This window comes from Archocentrus centrarchus, chromosome 3, assembly GCF_007364275.1.
Source record: "Archocentrus centrarchus isolate MPI-CPG fArcCen1 chromosome 3, fArcCen1, whole genome shotgun sequence".
Classification (NCBI taxonomy): Eukaryota; Metazoa; Chordata; class Actinopteri; order Cichliformes; family Cichlidae; genus Archocentrus; species Archocentrus centrarchus.
The window spans coordinates 22,854,403-22,874,714 of NC_044348.1; the positions used below are offsets into that span (position 1 = coordinate 22,854,403).

The following is a 20,312-nucleotide window of genomic DNA, read 5'->3' on the forward strand; positions in this document are numbered from 1 at the left end:
ATGTATTACTTTTGGCATTTACGGTTAATTATTTGTAGTCCATCAAAGAAGTTAACGATAGCTGCTACATGGCACTCGCATATAAACATTATGTCTCACTGACTGTACATATTCTATGCATTAATCCACCATAGACTGTATACAAAATGGCAAATCGTTTATGTACAGCCTATGATACCAATCCAAGTCGGTTACTGGTATATGTTTCACGATAGCCTGCATGCAAGGAAGTGTTCGTGTTAGCAAGAACTTTCCTTTTTCCTGTGACTTTTGAACGCACCTGCAGCACCCAGGGAAAGAGCTCCGTTGTCAAGACAACAAGTAAACTTAGGCTTGAGTAGGCAGACATGGCGCACCTGTTAAAAATAAAACGTGAATTTGAACAGTTTCAAAGGGAATACTACTATAGAAACAGGTATGTGTTCATTATATATATATATATATATATATATATATATATATATATATATATATGGGTACTTTTAATTCCTGTATGAGTTCTTGTCGACATTTCGCTAACGTCACCCAGTACTATCTGGGTAACCTCGAGTAGCATGCTATTGAGCTTTTGAATGTTATTTTTTTACATTTTATGTATTCATTTATTTTTGTCCTGTTTTAGCTTTATAATGTAAGTTTTAGATGACCTAAAGATGGCACTGAAACTCAGAAGCTCTCCAGTAGGCAACAGATAGGACTAAGGCAAAGTGTAGCGTGTAACTGGCAAAAGAGTGTTTTTTTTTTGTTTTTTTTGTTTGTTGGTTTTTTTTGGGGGGGGGGGGGGGGGGGGGGGGGGGGGGGTAGGTATGAAGGAAGTGTTGTCGCCTCCAAAGAAGTTTTAGCTAAACCCAAAGGACAGTCACCTTTAGCCTCCAAATGTTTAAATATATTGTAGCGATTCTCTTAGTTAGAGAGCGTGTTGATGTTGTGGGATTTCGGACTGTTCGGGAGGTTCGTGAAGGCAGCATGGAGAGAGAGAAAAGACCGAGAGCTTGCCTGTGTGTGTGTTGCTGTTCCGTTGTTGTAGTTGTGGTTGGCGTGGCTGTGGCCTACAGCAGCCGTTTTTCTGCTAATAAAGACGACCTTTGTTGTGAACATCGCCGACTGTGGAAGTGTGTTTACAACGTTACAATATTTTAACTAGTTTTGATAACTGGTGTTATATTTATTGACGCATAATATACATTTTTTTTTAAATCATCATAACAAAAGAGAACATGCATAAATTCTGTCATATATGGCAACCAATGCATTGCCTTTACTGTAAAAGATGATCATACTTACTGCCATGCATAGTAAACTCCAACAGCCCATTTTTAAGCCCGGAGAAGACCCCCATCTGTCTGGCATAGTTTTTGAATAGTAGTATTACAATGAGACAACGGAGGTAGTGTACAGTATACTGATATTCTTTTGTGTTTATGTACTTAAGACAAGCTGAGGAGAACAGGCAGAACGAGAATCAGGCCGCCATCCGGATCCAGAGCTGGTTCAGAGGCTGTAAGGTGCGGGTTTACCTCAGGTATGGTGTGTGTATGTGTTATCCGCTTTGTATTTGTAAACCATAAAAAGAGACTTTTGGTATCCCTTCAAAAACAAAACAGCTATCCATATTTTATTTATCGATGTAAGGTGTGGTTCCTTTGGTGTTGTAGATCATTCAGACAGGCTCTAAGAGTTAATATCAAGGGAAACCCTGATATTAGCTCACTCCCATAATTATCCCACTTCCAGAGGTTTGCAAATGGCCTTGAGGAATAAATGTCACTTGCACTCTATGCTCCGTTCTCACACAGAGAAATAAATGTCTCTATCTCCCTGCTTATTCCCATACTGTGACCCTAGCACCATTCTGCAGGGTCAGCAGACAAACTTCCAGACAGTAGGTTAATTCAGATTACTTTAGTTAATTGATCAATGCGTTAAGTGGATAATTAGCAACAGTTTTAGCTGCCTAAGTGCAACTCCGGGGTTGTGCTATCCCCACTATAAGCATTGATTTTCTGGGCATATAAATGGCCTTTTGGAAATTGATGGCCTCATTGGAGGCACAGAATCGCAGTGGACTTGCATTTAGAGTATGTTTGAAGATGAATACAAATGTGTGCCGCTGACTAAAGCAGGTGAAAGGCTCATCGGACATGATCGAAAAGCCTGGAAGAGCATGGATAGTCTGTGTGTGTGTGTGTGTGTGTGTGTGTGTGTGTGTGTGTGTGTGTGTGTGTGTGTGTGTGTGTGTGTGTGTGTGTGTGTCTTTGCAAGAGCTTATATTTGTAAGCATAATGTTTCCCTGACCTTTCAGTTTCAGCCCTTTCACAATCTCAAATTTGTATGTGGAAAATTGCTGTCTTTTATTGTTTCCCGAAAAACTGAGTTTATTTTAATAATAGTGATTTTAAGGAATTTAATTTATTTAATTTTAGTATGTTGCTATTTATTACTCATATATAATTACTCAGAATTATAGAAGCTCCATTTTTTTCCTTTGTTAGGTTTGCTCTTTGTGTGTGTGTGTGTGTGTGGGGGGGGGGTTACAGAATTGGTTAATTTCTTTGATAAACAACCCCGCTATCAACCAAAGAAATCTGCCGTTTAGTTCTTCTCTGTGAGTTTCTGAATAACTTTTTCCAGGGTTTCCTTCAACTACTAAAAAAAAATCCATCCATTCCTGTCCCCAATTTGATTTTATTACAGCCATCTGCACAAGAAGGCAATAATTATACAGAAGATATGGCGGGGCTTCACAGCAAGGGCACGTGTCAGACAAATGGTGAAGGTAAGGCAGTGCCTGGAACGACTATAGATATATTGATTATGTTATGATAGCACACATTAGAATTCAATTGCTATATTCCTAAGTCGCTGCGTCTGACCTTAAGAAATATAATTCACCCATTACACATTAGAAAATTAGCACTTTGGAAAAATGATGCAATATGATAAGGAATTCCATCTATTTCACAATTCTTGGGATGCATATAGAAAGAAGGAAAGAGTTGTGTGTATATGTGTGTATATGTGTGTGCTTTAGTAAAACAAGGCCCCATTTTCAGCATATTGCCTCCAACTGCTTCTTAATTGAACAGATTGTTGATACCGGATCCAATACCCAGCGCTCTCACGTATAATTTTCCCCTGGATTGAGTTTTGTAAACGTATCACAACAAGCTATTTATCATGCCTGTAAATTGACTGTTTGCTAAAGCATAACTGCCAGCCGCCGTTTGGGAGGCGTTCAAGAAATGGACGGGTGGGGGTGGAGGGGGGGGCGTTGAAATAAACAATGAAGGATGTGTCACAACACACATATGGGCTAAAAAGAGGCTGTTTGGTCTCATTTGGAAACAGACAAGCGCTAATTTGAATCACTCAAAATTGCCAAAGTGTACTGTTTTGAAATTAGCCCTGAGAGATTCTACACTTCACCTCCTTTATCTCTCTCTGTCTGTCTTTTTCTCTCTTGCGGACCTTATCATGTGTAATGTGATGTGCACAAAGCCTCTTCTCAAAACATCAAGCTGAATTTACAACCTCCTTTCAAGTCTTTGTCTTCCATCTACTTCCTCTTTTTCCTCTCTTCCTTGTCATTATTAAAAAAGACATGTTGAGATACGAATCCCTTTTATGGCCCCCGCTTCAGTTTGCTCCTGAAATGTGCCCCCAGTGGTTGGCTGGCACATTTGGAGTGCGACGGCTCGTTGAGTATGTTGCTGAATATTCTCTGGCCTTTTGTTAGTCTGTTCTGTGGCAGTGCTGTCATTGATTATGAAATCCAGAGGAGAGCGTTTGGCCGTCATACATCTCCATTAGTGCGCTGCTTGACTACCATAGATTTTCTTGGCCCTTGTCTGCGTTGGTGTATTAAGAGAGTACCGTCCTCCCCTTGATAGAAAGTCCCACTAACCACTCTCTCTCTCCTTTTTTCTCTCTTCCTCTCTCCCTGTCTTCTGCTTTCTCTCCATCCCCCTGACTTTTTCTCGTTCCTCTTGTCTCTCTTGCTTTCCCGCTCTCCTTTTCTGTCCCCTTCCCTCCTCCCTCCACTCTACAGTGGCCCTATCTATGCTGCCTCTGTGCAATGTATTATGTATAAAGAGCTCTTTATCTTTGACGCCTGCTGCGGACAGATCAGAGGGCTGGGAGACAAGATGTAACACCATCGTTTCCTTTGTGTTCACAGGCGGCATATTTTATCATGAAGATGAATTTCTACGAGGAGATGGCGGTCAGGGTAAATATCACCACACTGTCTTGTTTTAGCAAATGGAGTGTCGTGGTGGGGGGGACACTGTTGCTCTGTGCATATGTGAGGCCCTGTGAAAAGCAGCCCATAAGCATCATACGTCTAAGTTTCTTTAATCTTTGTTGGCCATTGTTTCTCACTTTTAAAATGCGGCATCACGTGGGTAAATCTGTATAGTTTATTATTATTAAAATACCCTATAAAAATGGCCAGATTGCTATATCAAAATGACTTATCATATTTATGTGTCAAAACACTGTCAGCTTTTCATATATAACACATACAACCTTAAAAGCTTGTAACTCTGTTTAGAAACATTTATTTCTTTCACTTTTCTTAAGTGCTCATGGCCCTCAAATGCTGTCTTTATTCCCTGCGCACATACTACTGTTCAACTCATAAATCATAGCCCTGTGCCTATGAGTGATGCTTTGGCACTTTTACACAAGGATATTGCCCAGAAATATTATATTTTAACGGTTCCATATAGTCTTCTCTTTTGGTGAAGGGTTTCATGCCTAAACCATTAAAGCATTTTATAGACCAACAAAAAAATTCACAAGTGTTTGTTGAAGAGGGGTGTGTCGCTGTCCAGCTGGAAAGAGATGTTTATAATATTTTCATATTGGTGGAAAAGCCCAGGAATTGAGGGCTTTAAGTTTTACACATAATAGGAACCCAAACAAATAAAGCTGACCACCTTGCTTTTCAATAAATGTCACATTATCGGATAGACATAGATCCAAGAGTAATGCTTGACCCAGCTGTTTAGGTCACAGGGTGAAAGTTCAGAGGTGATGTCACCATGTAGACCAAAGCAGAAGCTACTGAAAAAGAGGCCTCTATTACCTATTAAAATAACCACAGTTTTCTATAGGAAACAATAGGAATTTTAATGGGAAATTATATGAAAATGACTGGTGGCTTAGTGGTTAACAGTTGTGAGAAAGTACTGGGTTTAAACCCCACAAGGGCCAAATCAGGCTTTTCTGTACAGTGTATTCTCTGTGTCTGTCTGGGATTTTTCTAGGTGCTCCAGTTTTCTCCCACTGTCCTTGACCAAGGCTTTAGCCTCGGAAGTGAAATTGGTCCCTTGGTGCTGGACTGTGAACTGCCCACAGCGCCTAAAGAGACATCATGGGGCAAATGCAGAGACAAAAATTCTCCAAACAGATCGATTACATGTAACTTAAGACTTTAGAAAGTTCAAAATAAATTAAAGGATAATGAGAAAATACACCTAGGATCTGGACTTGCCCTTTTTATGATGGCACCTGTTGAAAGTTTTTTTACTTTCTATATCAGACATACAGATGTAGTACTTGGCCTGCAATATAAGATCTCAGTCTAATGTCTTCTGATGCATACTTTCTTCATTTGAATGATGTTTGATCAGGTAAATGAACTTGAAAAGAGATACAAAAAATGTATGAGTGAAAGACATTTGTACCTTTTTGACAAAGCACGCTATAGATTGTATAAACGAAGGAAAAGAGATACACAAAGGAAAAGCAATCATCTCAGATTCCCCTTGTGACATTTTGTTTGAATCAATTTTGACTCTTATTTCTTTTTCTTTCCCCTCCTGTTGTCTTTATCTTGGTGTGGTAGCTAACAGAGGATAATGTATTAAGGCCGTAATAGAAACCAGTGTTTACATGCTGCACCTCGTATTTGTATTAGATTCAACAGCATCGATTTCACTAGTCAACAAAGGTCAGCAAGAACTTGGGAGGCGGCAATTACTTATTTAAAATTATCTATTGACTGGCAGATCAATGCTAATTCTCATTTTGCTCTTTGTTGTTTTTCCCATCCTCCACTCCTCTCTTTTCTCTTCTTCCCTCTTCTCATAGTGTGATTATTCTTTACCTGCCATTGTTTTAATCTCCTAATTAGTCTGAAGGACATCTGCCCCTTTGCTTTAAAATGGTCAGCTTGTGTGTGTGGGTGTGTACTAACTAATCTGTAGCCTCGTCAATCAGTGTGGGCTGATACAGTTAAATACATGGGGCTGTGACAGTTGTCTGTGGCATGCTAGGTTGTCCCTCTTTGACTGTAAAAGGAGGGATTCTGTCAGTGAATTATCCATGGTCTAAAAGTTTCCTGTCATTTATGTTAATGCTGTCACTTGTGTTATCTTTTATGAGTTAAAAAATAATGTATATTTTGAACAGCAAAAAAGAATTTTAAAAGGCCTAGGGCTGTTTAACTTACTGCTGTACTTGCATAGACTTTGAAAAAGGACAAAGTAACATTTCAATAATTTCTGCATTGGACGTGTTTTGTTTTGTCAACATGAAGATAGGCCTACTCAAACATTTCCCCATATTACATTTAAAGCTTCTGAAAACCTCTGTAATCCCTTACAGATCCAGCGGAGATGGAGAGGATTCTTTGTGAGGAAATTTATCCATAACTTCTATGCACGAAAAAACTATATGGAAGGACTTGCAGTGAAAAATGAACTAGTCAGGTGAGAAAAAAAATTATTCTCTTTATGAGGTCTTAAAAGAACATAAATTAATTCCTTTTAACTTTGACTTACCAGTTTGTTTTTGGTTTCATTTTCCTGAAACTCCCTTTGTGTTGTGTTGTTTTTGTTGTGTTTCTCATATGGCCAGTACAGCAATCATCTAGATATATTATAACTGACATTCGGCACAGTACAATACGTTCCTCAGTAACAGGAAGCAAACAGCCGGTACCTCTTTTATTCCATAAAAATGTGCAAATTAAAAGGCAAAATTGCTGACTGTACCACTTAACCTTTGTATTTTCTCTTACAACATAGTGTATCTTTGTCCATGGACTATAGCAGGACTAGGGAGTTAGGCACCCTATCAGTCAAAATGAATTGATTTGATTAATGTAAAGATAGTTGTCTGAAAGGTGTGTTGTGTATCCGTAACCTAAACACATTACCGGAGTAACAGGAAAGGAAAAGTGGAGGGATTGAAAGAGACTGAGAGACAAAGAGAAGAGAACGACAGAGAGAGAGGAGAGAGAGAGAGAGAGAGTTAGAGAGAGAGAGAGATAGAGATAGAGAGAGATAGAGAGAGAGAGAGAGAGAGAGAGAGAGAGAGAGAGATAGAGATATATAGAGAGAGAGAGAGAGAGAAGTCCTCTAAAGTGCTTGAGGCTAAGAGAGAGAAGTGAACGATGTGAAGAAATTAAAAATTAGCCTCTGATTTGAACCGCAGCTCGTGCATTAATAAACATCCTGCGCTTCAGGGCTTACTGCTAGAGATACACCATCTTTTATTTTTGACAAAAAAAACCATCACGTTAGCTAATAGTCACATTTTAATGTTGCTAATATATTTTACAGGAAAATATCTTTAGGCTTCTGCTAAAATTAAATGTAAATTTGTTAAAGGGCTCCTTGGATCACTGACTTCCCCCTCACTTCCCCAGCAGCGTTCTACTACCTTTCCTCAACGCACTTTGCCCTTTTTAGAAATACGAGGGACTAGGCTGTTAAAGTCCATCATTAAAGAGTTGCTGCTATAGTATAAAACACAAAAATGGACACACAAACACATTAAATATGTCAAGTATTCTGACACTTCTGACCAGTAACTGGCATTATTGTGCCTGTACTGGCTCCCGCCGCTTTGCACCTTTTTGCATATTGAAAACACTTAACCAAAATGATAAGAGTAAAAATTTAGAAACAAGGAACTGTGAGGATAAAGTGACAGCTATGGGATGCCATTTCATTTTACGCTTGTGGTCTTATGCTTTTGTTATCAACTGTGTAACAATCAGAGTCTTTTTTACACATACAAAAACACACACACACACACACACACACACACACACACACACACACCACACACACACACACACACACACACACACACACACACACACACACAGCCCCTCCTCCACAGTGGTTTGGGGTGTTGAGGTCACTTTCACTTCACTTAATCACATGTTTATTTAGTACTTGCTGGGGTCACGATCAATTAACGTTTGCACTGGCATTTATTTAAAATATCCTTTCCCTGTAGCTGCTAAGCCCCCAGATTGCACACTGCCTGATCACTAACCCTGCAAAGGTCTGCTTTTTAATCCATCAGCATGCTCCCTCCCTCCATAAGTCTGTCTGTCTGTCTATCCAACCACTGCATAAATTATTAAAAGTCAGATGAATGGTCTCCATTTATTGAAGGCTGATAAGCTGTGCATGGTAATGATATAGGAGTATTGCATACACTGCCACATCTCTGTCTTTTTCACTCTGAGTCTCCATTGCACTTTCTTTCTCATGACAGATCTCCCCAGTTTAAAATCATCTGTATCATTTCATTAGGTATGACTAATCCACGCCACTTACACATCCTCTTTTAGCCACCACCCCTCTCTCCGCCTCCCTTTCTTAATCTCTGCCTCTTGCCTCTCTCTTTCTCCTTCTCTTTCTCAATCTATTTGTTTCGATATCTTTCTTTCCTGCTCTCCTTGCCACAGGTTCACTATGCTTTAGTGTCCATCCTCATTCATCCTTCTCTCCTTCTGCATAGCCTAATGAAGTCAGGACCCCAGTGCAGTCCCCACTCTGCCACAGTTTTCCTTGATACCCCAACAATTTATCACTTGTCAGGGAGACACTTAAAGTTCCTGGGCTTTAATAAGGGCATGCTGTGGGACGATGGGGGCAATTAGGAAAGCGGAGCAAGCCCCTTTGCATATTTACTAAATGTGCTGGTGTCATCGTTGCTTGCCACTAACACGGCCTGTTGACTGCATGAATTATTCTCTATCTGCAATAAACAGCTGGGTAATTATTACTTACTGCCATAATCAGATAAATAATTCTCCCTGTGATGTTGCAACAACATGGCAAAATCTTTTAAGTTATCCTAAAGACTGTTAAAACGGAGGCTCAGAGAGAATTTATGGACTGTCAGTAGACTGAACAGCACTTTTGTTTTTTCACTTCTTTCTTTTGGTGCTGTGCTGTCTCTCTTTCTCTGTCTACTTCTTCCTGTCTCTCTTATACTCCTGCCTTCTTCATGCCTCGCTCTCTTGTGTTCCTTTCAAGGACATTCATGAAGGAGAGCTGCGTGGAGAGAGTGTGGGTCTGCCCTGCGATCACTATGCGTCAGTCTTTCTTTTGCTGCTCTTTTCCCTTCTGATCCAGTTTGGGTGCAGAAAAGTTCGCTTTTCAGTCAGATTGGATTTATATGTTCGGTATGTGTGGTGTCCTGTTGAAGTTAATGTGAGTGCACCGCGCCTTGTCTCTTTAGAAAAATTACTTTTGAGAGCGAACAATGGAGAAAAAAATCTGTAACAGTGTTGAAATTGTGAATGTGGATTAGGGATTTATCAAGCGGAATTAATTGTTTGCTTTCAACCCTTTGGGTAGCACTGGTTTTAACTACTTCAGTGAATAGTATTCAATCAGTCAGTCACTTAAATGGAAAGGCTATGCTACGAGGGTGTTGAAGGGCTCAATACATTGAGCTGGCCAGTGTCTAAATTGACTCTCTGACTACCCTATCATTGCCAGCTATTGAATCATTCAATTGGAGCAATTAAAACAGCCAATCAGGTCAAGCCTTCCATTAAATATTAGAACCTGGCCACTTAGCTGCTCTGGTGCTGGCCTTGACGACCAAAGGTGTGGCATGCTGTCCCACAATACCTCACGCTCTGATGTTCCATTACTCCTTGATGCCTGTTTTGAACTAGGCAGTAAATTATTGAGGAAGAAGTGAGAAATGTGGCTGTATTATATTGGACATTTAAATAAGTTAAAATTCCAGGGTGAAAATGTCGGTAAGGGTTTCAGTCATTTTAAAGTACCTCAGGTATGCTTGATTAACTGTCCAGCAGTTCAGCAGCTATCAAAAGTATTCTCTAGCCACAGTGCTTGCGGAATACAACTTGACAGGGTAAGCATGTAATTTATGCCTAATCTTCATAATTTGTCCACGATGATAAGATAATTGTATAATGCGCAAAGTCCTGTATTATATAGCATATAACTATTCTATTGTCACAAAACCGAAAGCTGGTATGATTATGTTTCCAATAAGTTGGAATCTGTCTAAACTCTAAGTAAAAGAATATCATAATTTTTCAATTCTAAATATATCGAGTTAATATATATATAGAATTTAATTAAAAAATAGTATCAAGATAGCATATCAGATGTTTCAGCATTAATGAATGAATGAAAGAAGTATTGTTACTTCATTTTAATATTATTATTTTAAAGTATAGGCTCATTTGAGTTTGGCGCCATCAGTGGATTTCATTGTTATTACAGGGTTGTGTTTACCCCCGTGTTGCGCCTCCAACAAGGGGTGCACTACAGTTTAATGTTACCGGGATTAACGTAGCAATATCTATCTGGTAATTGTGTGACCGAAGTAATGCGTAGGTGCAGCTCTGCGCAAACAGCTGGGGAGAGACAGAGGGAGAGATACCAGCATGAAAAGATGTTGGCTTTATGGGAGACTACCAAATCAAGGGTCACATTTAGCAGTTAATAATTTAGCCTACTGCAATTAGGTATCCACTGTAAAGGTAAAATGGTTTAACACTTACCTGCTTTTTGTTTCCTTATTAGTTTTATTTTTAGCTTTTTTTCTTTTTAGTGTAAAATATTTAATATGTGTAAATATACCATAGACAACATAACATAATGTATTGTTAACATAAACAGTAGGATAATAAGCTAATGCCTGGTGGTTAGGCCTGGCTAGGGGTCAGTTTAGGGCCCTGAAAATTTGCTGGTGTCGTTTTTAAAACAACACTCTAAAGACCCGAGGAGACCGATTGCTGCGGTTTTAAAAGTGAAATGTTTTCCCATTCTTGCTTCATATAGTATTTCAGCTGATCAACATTTGAGGCCTATTTTGTTTATATTGTTTTAATTTCATAAAATGTCAGTGGTTATCAGGGCTGGAATGGCAGGTCGTTTTGATTTAAGATGATTTTTATGAAACCACCGAGGACTTGGCTAAAAAAAAGACATCTGGATGGGATTTTACTTCAAAATCTGTTCATGATTTCAGCATTCAGTAATGCTGGCTTTTGACTGTATGCTGAGCAGGAGCAAGATGGGTCCCTTTCCACTTTAAAGCCTCCATACTTTAAAAAAAAGTTTAAATATGATTTTTTTTTTTTCTACATAGGTAATTTTTTTTTTGCTTGTATTTGTGGATGCTGCAAAGAACAGTGTTCAGTGACAGCAGCTTGGAAGTGTCCCCGAACGTCCCTGAACCCTGTGCAATGTCATGTTTTTGAACAACTCTATAGAATTGTCACTGTTTGAGTGCTGTGCTGCATCTCTGTTTTTGTCTGTGTGTGTATTTTTTTGTTTTGTTTTTAATATAAGCTGTTATGCTACTAATTGAAGTCATTAATTGTGAGATTTTCCACCAGGTGATAGCTTTATTTTGACAAAATGTGAATAAGAGAGCAGTCAAAAGTGTCTTCTAGTGGCACTGTACTGTAGTGGTTTATACTTTTGCAAAAGATTCCAGTTCAATCCTAGGAAGAGACAGAAATCCTGTTGGGCTTATGTCACTAAGAGCATCTGGTGTAAAACGTCTGCCAAGTCAAACATGCGGCGCTACCTACTGTATTGTGGCGACCTCTTGCAAATAAGGGAACAGCCAAAAGTAGCTTTTTAAATATTTGCAGCCAGAATCGTGTCAGTGCAACCTTCACATTAGTTCTTCCAATCTCTGGAACACAACTAAAGGGGTGAAATTCTATTCTTATATAGATTATGGGGCCATTGTCACCCTGGAAAGAGCACTCCTAACAGGAGAGTAATGTTTTATTAAAGGCTCAGCATGATCAATGTTCAACCAAACTTTTGTGGCTTTGTGGTGACCCGTCCCTCTAAACTGTGTTGGTCAAACATCCAGGCTTTTCCTTTATTCTGTCACCCTTGAATTTATTTATATTTAACCTAATACAATAAATCTGTATTCTAGGTGTATAATTATTGGTAAAATTATTAATTACATTTTTCTATCTTTTCTGTTTCAACCATTGGCTCACAGTATATACTACATGCTTCTTAAATTTAAAAAACAAAAAACTTTTTCTTATTTATGTTATGTCAGTTGTGGCGAATCCTTAAAAGGCATAAGCTTAGGTTGATAGATCAGCCATAACAGAGAGAAGTTACAGAGTTAAAGTATTTCTTTCTTTCTTTTCACTTTTACTCAGTCACTTGCACATACATTTATAGACACACACACAGTCACACACATACAAGAGGGCATGTGCCGCTTGCCGAACAGGGCTAATGAGGGTTGTATGTTGTGGCGGCTGGTTGGGTCGACACAGATCGAGGTGCCTTCAGCCGTTACAAATCTGTTTGGCTTTTGTCCACTACAGAGCAATTAATAACACTGGGGCTGGGGGTAGGGAAGCAAAGGTCACTCATTGAGTCTGACCCACACACACACACACACACACACACACGGACATATAGATACACATGTGAGCAAAGTGTACGTACATGTACTATGAAAACTGATACACACATATTTCTGATAAATGCATAAACTGGTACATTCCCACTTAAGCTGTTTCAGCCCAGACACATATAGACATTTGCGCAAAGGTCCTGATCCCCCAAAACATTAATAGTAGGTTTTTAAGGTGCTATTAAGACATGAGGAAATGGAACTGCATATGTATATATATATATATACACACAAACATATGGTTTGTGATCCATCAATAAACCATTAATAAGTAATATCCCTGTTAGCTAGGTGGACAAATAGAGGCCAAGCAACCTCAATATTTACTCCGACACACGTACACTGTATTAAATTACTGTGTTTAATATTATAGAAACACACATATTTAGATTCGCATCTTCTTCTTTACACACCTGCAAGCACGGTGCTCTGCATTTTCATTTATTTTGTAATTGAATCTGGTGCTGAAGAATGAATGCGAATGCAAAGGCAATGGGAACGTGTTGTGATTTCTTTTTAAATGTCAGTAGCCACAGAATGTGTTAACCTCAGATTACTGACACACTTTGAATATCCTGATTCTTCTGTGGAGGATTGTAATTGAAAACAGAGGTTGGATGGGGAAAGAAACAGTGGAGAAGGAAGTAAGGGAAAAAAGGAGGGGAAACAGATGTAGGATTCTTGATGAGCTATGGTTAAATCCTTATTGGTATAGCACTCTTGGAATTAGATTGGTTTTACTCCTAGCTTTGTGTGTGGGCTTTCATATTATCATGGCATGCGTATTTAGTAATTGTTTCCAATTCCCTTTTAAGTTATCACCACTTTGTAACAACATTGCTGTGTGATTGTGGAATTAAATTGCTGTGTGTATGGGGTTTTAATGCATCCCATTTAGCCAGCTTCGCTTAACAGATGTCATAGACAGACCTGTCCTGGCTGCCGTGATGAAATATATCAATCATCCTCCCACTTACAAGCCTCTCACACTCTTACTTTGCCTTTTTCTTCTATGCAGTGTCATTCTGTTGTTTTCGTCCCAGAGCTTCTCTGTCTTTCCATGTATGCCTCAGTGTGATTAAGCAGTTTTTTCCTTCATCTAAAGGACACTTCAGGGAATTGTCAGCTTTACGACCGACAACTGTTTCCCAAATACATAATAACACATGCACAGATGCACTTGTATGAGGTTTATACCGTTTACAAGTTCTTGATTTATATGGTGTTAGTACTAGTTAAGGTCAGCTGAATCTTCAGAAAATGTGTAACATAACATGTTGATTTAGTATTATAAAAACATTACACTCATAGAATTGTTAAACCAAGTCATTCAGCAAGCATACTGTACATGAGTAGAAAAGTATGATGAGCTATTGCTACTGCATGATTTATGATGGTTGACAACTTAGGAAGCAGAAGAATTATGTCTTAAATGTTATTGTGTGAAATTATTTTTATTTATGATACGGTGTATAACTAATGTATACCCATAGTCAAACCTAATGAAGTTGAAGTGTAAAATTTCAGCTGCAAAATATTTGTGTGTGGTTTCTGTGCTCTGCAGGAGGAAGCTGGATCAGCTGGAGGATCTCCAGAAAAGAGAGCGAGACTGTCTGGAGATGGTGAAAGAGCACACAGCCAAAGTCTATCAAGCTCATCGGTTACATCACCTCCTCAGCACACAGCAGGTAGGCCAACGGGAACACAGAAGCATTCACTAATGCGTACATTTACAACATTATTACTATGATTACACTAATAGTTGAAAAGAGGCAAATGTTACATTGCAATTTCTTGTTAACCAGCATTACATGAAAATGGTTCAGTTAAAAAGAAAATATTCTATTTAATAAACAGTTGGAGTACTGACAGTAACACGTGTTCACTTTGTAATTCCAAGGTGTGAGTGACAGATGTAAAGTCACTTAAGATGACACATGACAAATGCAACCCTGTGGACTCAGTTTAAGTTTGTGGTTATCAGGTGGCACTATTTCCATGCACATATATGTGCACGCTCAGGTATACACATGGGTTTTATGATAAACATTACAGAGAGGGGGGTTCCTCCAGAAACTGGCTACATAGAGAAATAATAAAAATCTTGTTCTTTCTTTTAGCCTACAGAAGTGGGCTGTGTGGAGCTGAGTTGTGTGTGTGCCAACGTGCGAGTCCTCATGGCTCTTCTGATGTGCTGAGTGTAGTACTTTAGTGCTTCCCTTGGCACAGGTGTGCATATGGGTAAATGGTAAATGGACTGGTACTTATATAGTGCTTTTCTACTCTATTAGAGTGCTCAAAGCACTTTCTTACTACAAGCCTCATTCACCCACATATTATGCATTTTTCTATGCTTAAGTATTTTTAACCTAACACTCACACACTTGTACTCCAATCGAGGCATTGGGTTCAACTTGGGGTACAATATTTTGCTAAAGTATACATCAACAGACTAGAGAATGAGGGGATCAAACCACCAACCTTTCGATTAGTAAGCGACCCACTCTTCCTTCTGAGCCACAGCCACCCCTGTGTGTGTATGTGTGTGACATCTACGCTCTTTGTGACGCCCCACTGGAGTAGTATCGAATATAAAGCACAGTAGTCACTGTTGATTCAGCACCACCACTCTTCTCGCTCTCTCTATCCCTTTTCTGTGTCTCTTTCTCTCTCTCTCTCTCTCTCTCTCCTTCATGCCTGTGCCATTACCCAGGTATCCCATGTTCACCTAAGCTGTATACATATAGAAAACATTTGCATGGAGTTGGTATAAGCTGGAGTATAATTAAGTTTGCAGTTTTTCACATCAGGCTTGAGTCTCCAAATACTTTCAACTTGTACGTATCCCCATGTATGCATAATTTGTGTTATGTTTCTGTAACTTAATTATTATTATTTTTTATGTACATGCAAGAAAGAATGAAAGCAAGAAAGTTTATGCGCTCTTCTCCGCCCTCTGTCCATCTCTTCCTATATACCTCTCTCTCTTTCTCTGCATATGGCAGGGGACTCTTTCCTTTCGTAGCGCTGACCTTGTCAGCAGTGAATAGATGGCTCTCCCACACAGTTCATCCTTTCTCACTTCTCAGACCCCAGCCCACACACACACACACACACACACACACACACACACACACACACACACACACACACACACACACACACCACACACACACACACACATCCAGCTTACCAAAAGGCCCCAAGTCCCTCTGACAGAGACAGAGATGCTGTGTTCCTGGGGTCAACATCATTGCTCTTCCCGTAGCTAGGTTGGTACTTTTTGGGCTTGTGTGTGTGTGTGTTTGTGTGTGTTCTTTAGGGGTGGTGAGATTTACTTTTGTCTATGTGTGGTGTGTGTGTGCGGTGTGTATTTTGTTGGCCTTCTGTCACTTCCTATTTGACTTAGTTGTGTTCTGTCATCCCTAAAGCAGTGTGTTTCTCCTGTAGTTTCAAGCAATTCTCAAGAAACTCATTGCTGCTAATCATATAAACTATTCTGATGACTATTCAGTCCATACTTTTAATTGGTTCATTACACTCTTGTGGTGAAGAATAACATTTGCTCATATGTTTTTTTTTTTAATATATGTTAAAACCTTATAAATATAAGTGAAGACATATTATTGGTTGCCCAAGTATATTTGCCAACTGACTTTAGATTTTTTTTTTTATTCAAGAGAGTGACCCTATGCAGGATCGATTACTGATATTGATTATTAGTGAACAATTGGCTGTCATTTTGAAAAGTTAGTCATTACTTAACAACTAGCCTGGGCCCTTCTTTTTTTCATTGTCCTACTAGCTGGCTTATTGGTCAAGTTGAGTTTGTGTATCAGTCAGCTGCTTGTCTTTTGTTGGTCACTCCTCTGTCGTTGACTGCAACTGGCAACAGTAGTACTTGTTCTGCTCTGAAGGTCCTCTGCAATCTGGATTGCCACTCTAATAAGAACCTGCAGCAGGCAGAGAACAGGTTTATGTACCTCTACATAGAGCTTACTGAGGCAGCAGAGTAGCACAAGCACTATTCTTAACAACCGAAATCCATGATGGTGGAGTTGGAGTCCTTTCTTGGGATGAGACTCACCGGAGATGCAAGTAATTATATTGCCTCATTATTTATTTTGTCACAGTGTATCTGGCAAGTCAAATATTTGTAGAAAACAACCTTATGAATGCAATTTTATTGTGTAAGAATTCATTAAGAAAGCATATATGCATGCACACATACATGCATGCATATACGCATCTACGAATCTAAACCTACGGAAACCACTGAAGTTATATAAAAGCTACTTTTGCTGCTCCCTTTATCACAAGGGGTTGCTGCAGCGGGTTTTTGATTTGGCAGATTTTTACACCAGATGTCCTTTCTGACAACCTCCTAGGGATTTGTGTCGCCTCCTGGGATCGAACTAGGGATCTCTCTTTTGCTTGTTAGCCAAATGTGTATATTATGTATTCCACAAAAAACTCCCATGTTTCAAAAACATTTGTTTGATATAATTTAAAATTTGCATTTTGATTTCTTTGCATTTTGCATTTACTTAAAAAAGGTAAATTTCTTAATACACTTAAAAAATATTATGTTTTTTTATGTTGGAGAAGTATGTAGTGTACCTCTGCTATCTGGACTGCTTTGAGCGATGGTCCACCTGTTTAGCTGAATGAAGACATAAGCGTTAGCTTCACTGTTAGCTCCGCTGCTTTTAAGATAGCTACCAATTAGAAATGTGCTATTATCAAGCAGTACCTACAACCGAGGGTTAAAGAAATTACAATCACTGAAGTTGAATTAATTGCTCTCTTCTCCTAATGTAACACTTGATATTTAGATCAAAAGCACTTATGAACTAATAATGAAACATTTACTGTTTTGCTAATTTGTCAATGTTAGAAGGAATGAGGTTTGGGCAGACAGAGTTGAAACTATTTCCCACTTATGCTCTGTGTTTCTCCTCTCCCTCTCTTGTCCCAGTCTTTTAGAGTGGCAAGCAGTGTTATTAGCATATAGAGCAGGGACAAAATGTTCCAACTCAAAGCTTTGGTCTAGTAATTAGCACATAGGCAAAAGAATAACTGTGATTTGAATAATTATCATTGAGGCTGTTTGGCGAATCTGTACCACCGGCACAGAACCAGAGAGGCAAAGATTTAAGTATGTGTACGTGTGTAAGTTTAGAATTTCCATCCATCCACTTCTGTGCCACAGAATTATGATCTCTATAGTTTGAATATGTTTGCTAATCTTGATGCATGTAATTCCATAAACCCTATCTTTTCTATGATATTTTCAGTTTTAGTATATTAATATTTAAAAAAAAAAAAAAAAAAAAAAAAAAAAAAGCAAAAAAAAACCCCACAACCATCAACAAAAACTTGGTAGCTAATCAGAAATACATGTGCATCTAATTATTTAAATTTAAATTCCTCTGTAATATAACTCCTCTCTCTCTCTCTCCTCTCCCCCCCCCCCCCCTTTTCTTCAGTGCCCAGGGGTCTTCAACTCTCCATTCAGGCCAGCCCCCCATGAGATGGAGCTGCTGCTGAGGCAGGTCAAGTACCAGATCCCCACCAGGCTGGCCTCAAGGGGCAAGGCTTGTCTCTTGGGCATCCCAAGCTCAACAAGCCCAGTTTCCCTGGGACTCTTGGATCCCCATTGATCAAAACCTCTAGAACCTGCGGCTCCAGGCCGATACTTCCTCCCATTGCCAACAAGAAACAGCAGGTGATGATGGCCAAATGTGGCCTATGAAAAACATAAACAAGTGGAAAAAAGAGAAACAGCAGTATAAAAGCCAATATGCAAGATATGCAGATGTTGAGGAGAAAAAGTAGATTTGAGCATGCACAAGAGGTGAAACAGACTGTTAGTTTAACAAAGTATCGTACTAATTATTAAAGCCCCAACTCCCCCTTCTTGCCTCAAGGGGGGATGGTTCTTGATGAAAGCAGAGATCCTTTAAAACTCTTTTTAAAGAAGAATGACATCATTAAAGCATGGCAGACAGCTCTCCTGGGGGCTACTGCAGAGAGTCGTTTAGTGCCTGTATTTCATTGAGTACTCTGTGTGACTGGAGTTATGTGCTATTGCTATATTTGTGTACCACAAAGATAGCGAGAGATATACAAGAGTCATTTTATTAAATTCCACAGTAACATGTTTTATAGCTCCATTAAGTAAATAAGTTATAACAGCTAAACAATTAACATGTATACATTCAGCAGATAGCAACATTGGTATCTTACTGAAGCCTTCTTATTTTTAGTGAATACTGAATATTTGAATGTTATATACCAACTGGATGTTCCATAGACTTGTTCAAAATGAATACTAATAAGAGTCCTTTTTCATCAAAGACTTTTAGACATGCCATAGTAAGAAAATGCAACAGATTTGAAAAAGGTCATGAAGGACCTTCATTGAATCCATTTAGATACTCCAGTTTCATGTGTTTTTAACCAATGGTGTCACTGTTTTGTCTTGGACCATTGTTCATTATGTGTAACAGTTGTGACAGTTACCATCAGAATGTCTACTATATTCATGTAGTGATTAATAATATACACCGTGGCATTAGTCGTAGACCAAAAAAGATAAAACCTGAGCTGGCACTAATTAAATATTTCTTTTGTTGTTAACTGAGAATTTGTGTAGCACTGTGGTGGACTATTTAGGAGCATTAGTGCGTCCCCTAGTATTAGTTTCTAGTAATGTAAAACATAAGTGACCAAAAATGAGGTGTATATTGTCCCCTTTTATTAGCTGCAGTTCATACACATACATACACATACAGACATGTCTCCAGCTAGCTGGAGTGGGAATAGATGCATTACCGGTGTCCTAATAAAGTCTCTAGTGTTATATGCAGAATAATTCTTATTTTTATACATGTATGCCTCACAGTGTCTTTTTTGTATGTATTCAGTTGTGTCATTAGTGCAGGAAGTCCCCCTTTCTTTGCACTCACCCCTACATCCTGCACCCCCTCCATCTGTGGTGTGATAACTATCTAGTGGTGATGGATAAGGTTGAGGTGCTGGCTGTGGAAGTGGTCAGGCCAGGCCACTGATCCCGTGGTGATAGGAGCAAGGACAGGGTTCCTGTCCCTCCCTTTACCGCTCCCCCTCATTCTCCCTCCTTTTTTAACACCAAACAACAACTGAAGGTCACATTAAGCAAAGCAGAAACATTTAACTTAATCTACATTCCCAAAAGTTTAGCCATCACTCTCACAAGTTGAGAAGTGCTGCACTCTTAGAGGATCAAGTTTGAGATTTTTTTCCTCACTGGACACACATATGTGCTATATTGCCAAAGTATTCACTTGTGTGCTTTTACACACATATGAACTTGAGTGACATCACATTCTTAATCCATCCATCCATTCTCTTCCGCTTATCTGTTCAGTGTCGTGGGGGGGGGCCTGGAGCCTATCCCAGCTGACGTAGGGCAAGAGGCAGGGTACACCTTATACAGGTCGCCAGCCTGTCGCAGGGCCAACACAGAGAGACAGACAACCATTCACACTCAGGTTCACACCTATGGGCAATTTCGAGTGACCAATTAACCTAACCGCAGTAATTGCATGTCTTTGGACTGTGGGAGGAAA

At 39.2% G+C, this 20,312-nt stretch overlaps 1 protein-coding gene across 1 annotated transcript in view; it reads left to right on the top strand.

Moving 5' to 3' along the window:
- Positions 1 to 318: 318 nt before the first annotated feature.
- The window catches only part of spata17 (spermatogenesis associated 17), a 53,526-nt gene continuing 33,532 nt past the window's right edge, over positions 319 to 20,312 (top strand). The window contains 8 exon segments of the mRNA XM_030726325.1: positions 319 to 415; positions 1,433 to 1,522; positions 2,695 to 2,776; positions 4,178 to 4,228; positions 6,613 to 6,716; positions 14,264 to 14,387; positions 18,189 to 18,324; positions 18,327 to 18,427. Coding sequence (XP_030582185.1) covers positions 348 to 415; positions 1,433 to 1,522; positions 2,695 to 2,776; positions 4,178 to 4,228; positions 6,613 to 6,716; positions 14,264 to 14,387; positions 18,189 to 18,324; positions 18,327 to 18,427 — 756 coding nt within the window. The 5' untranslated portion in view covers positions 319 to 347.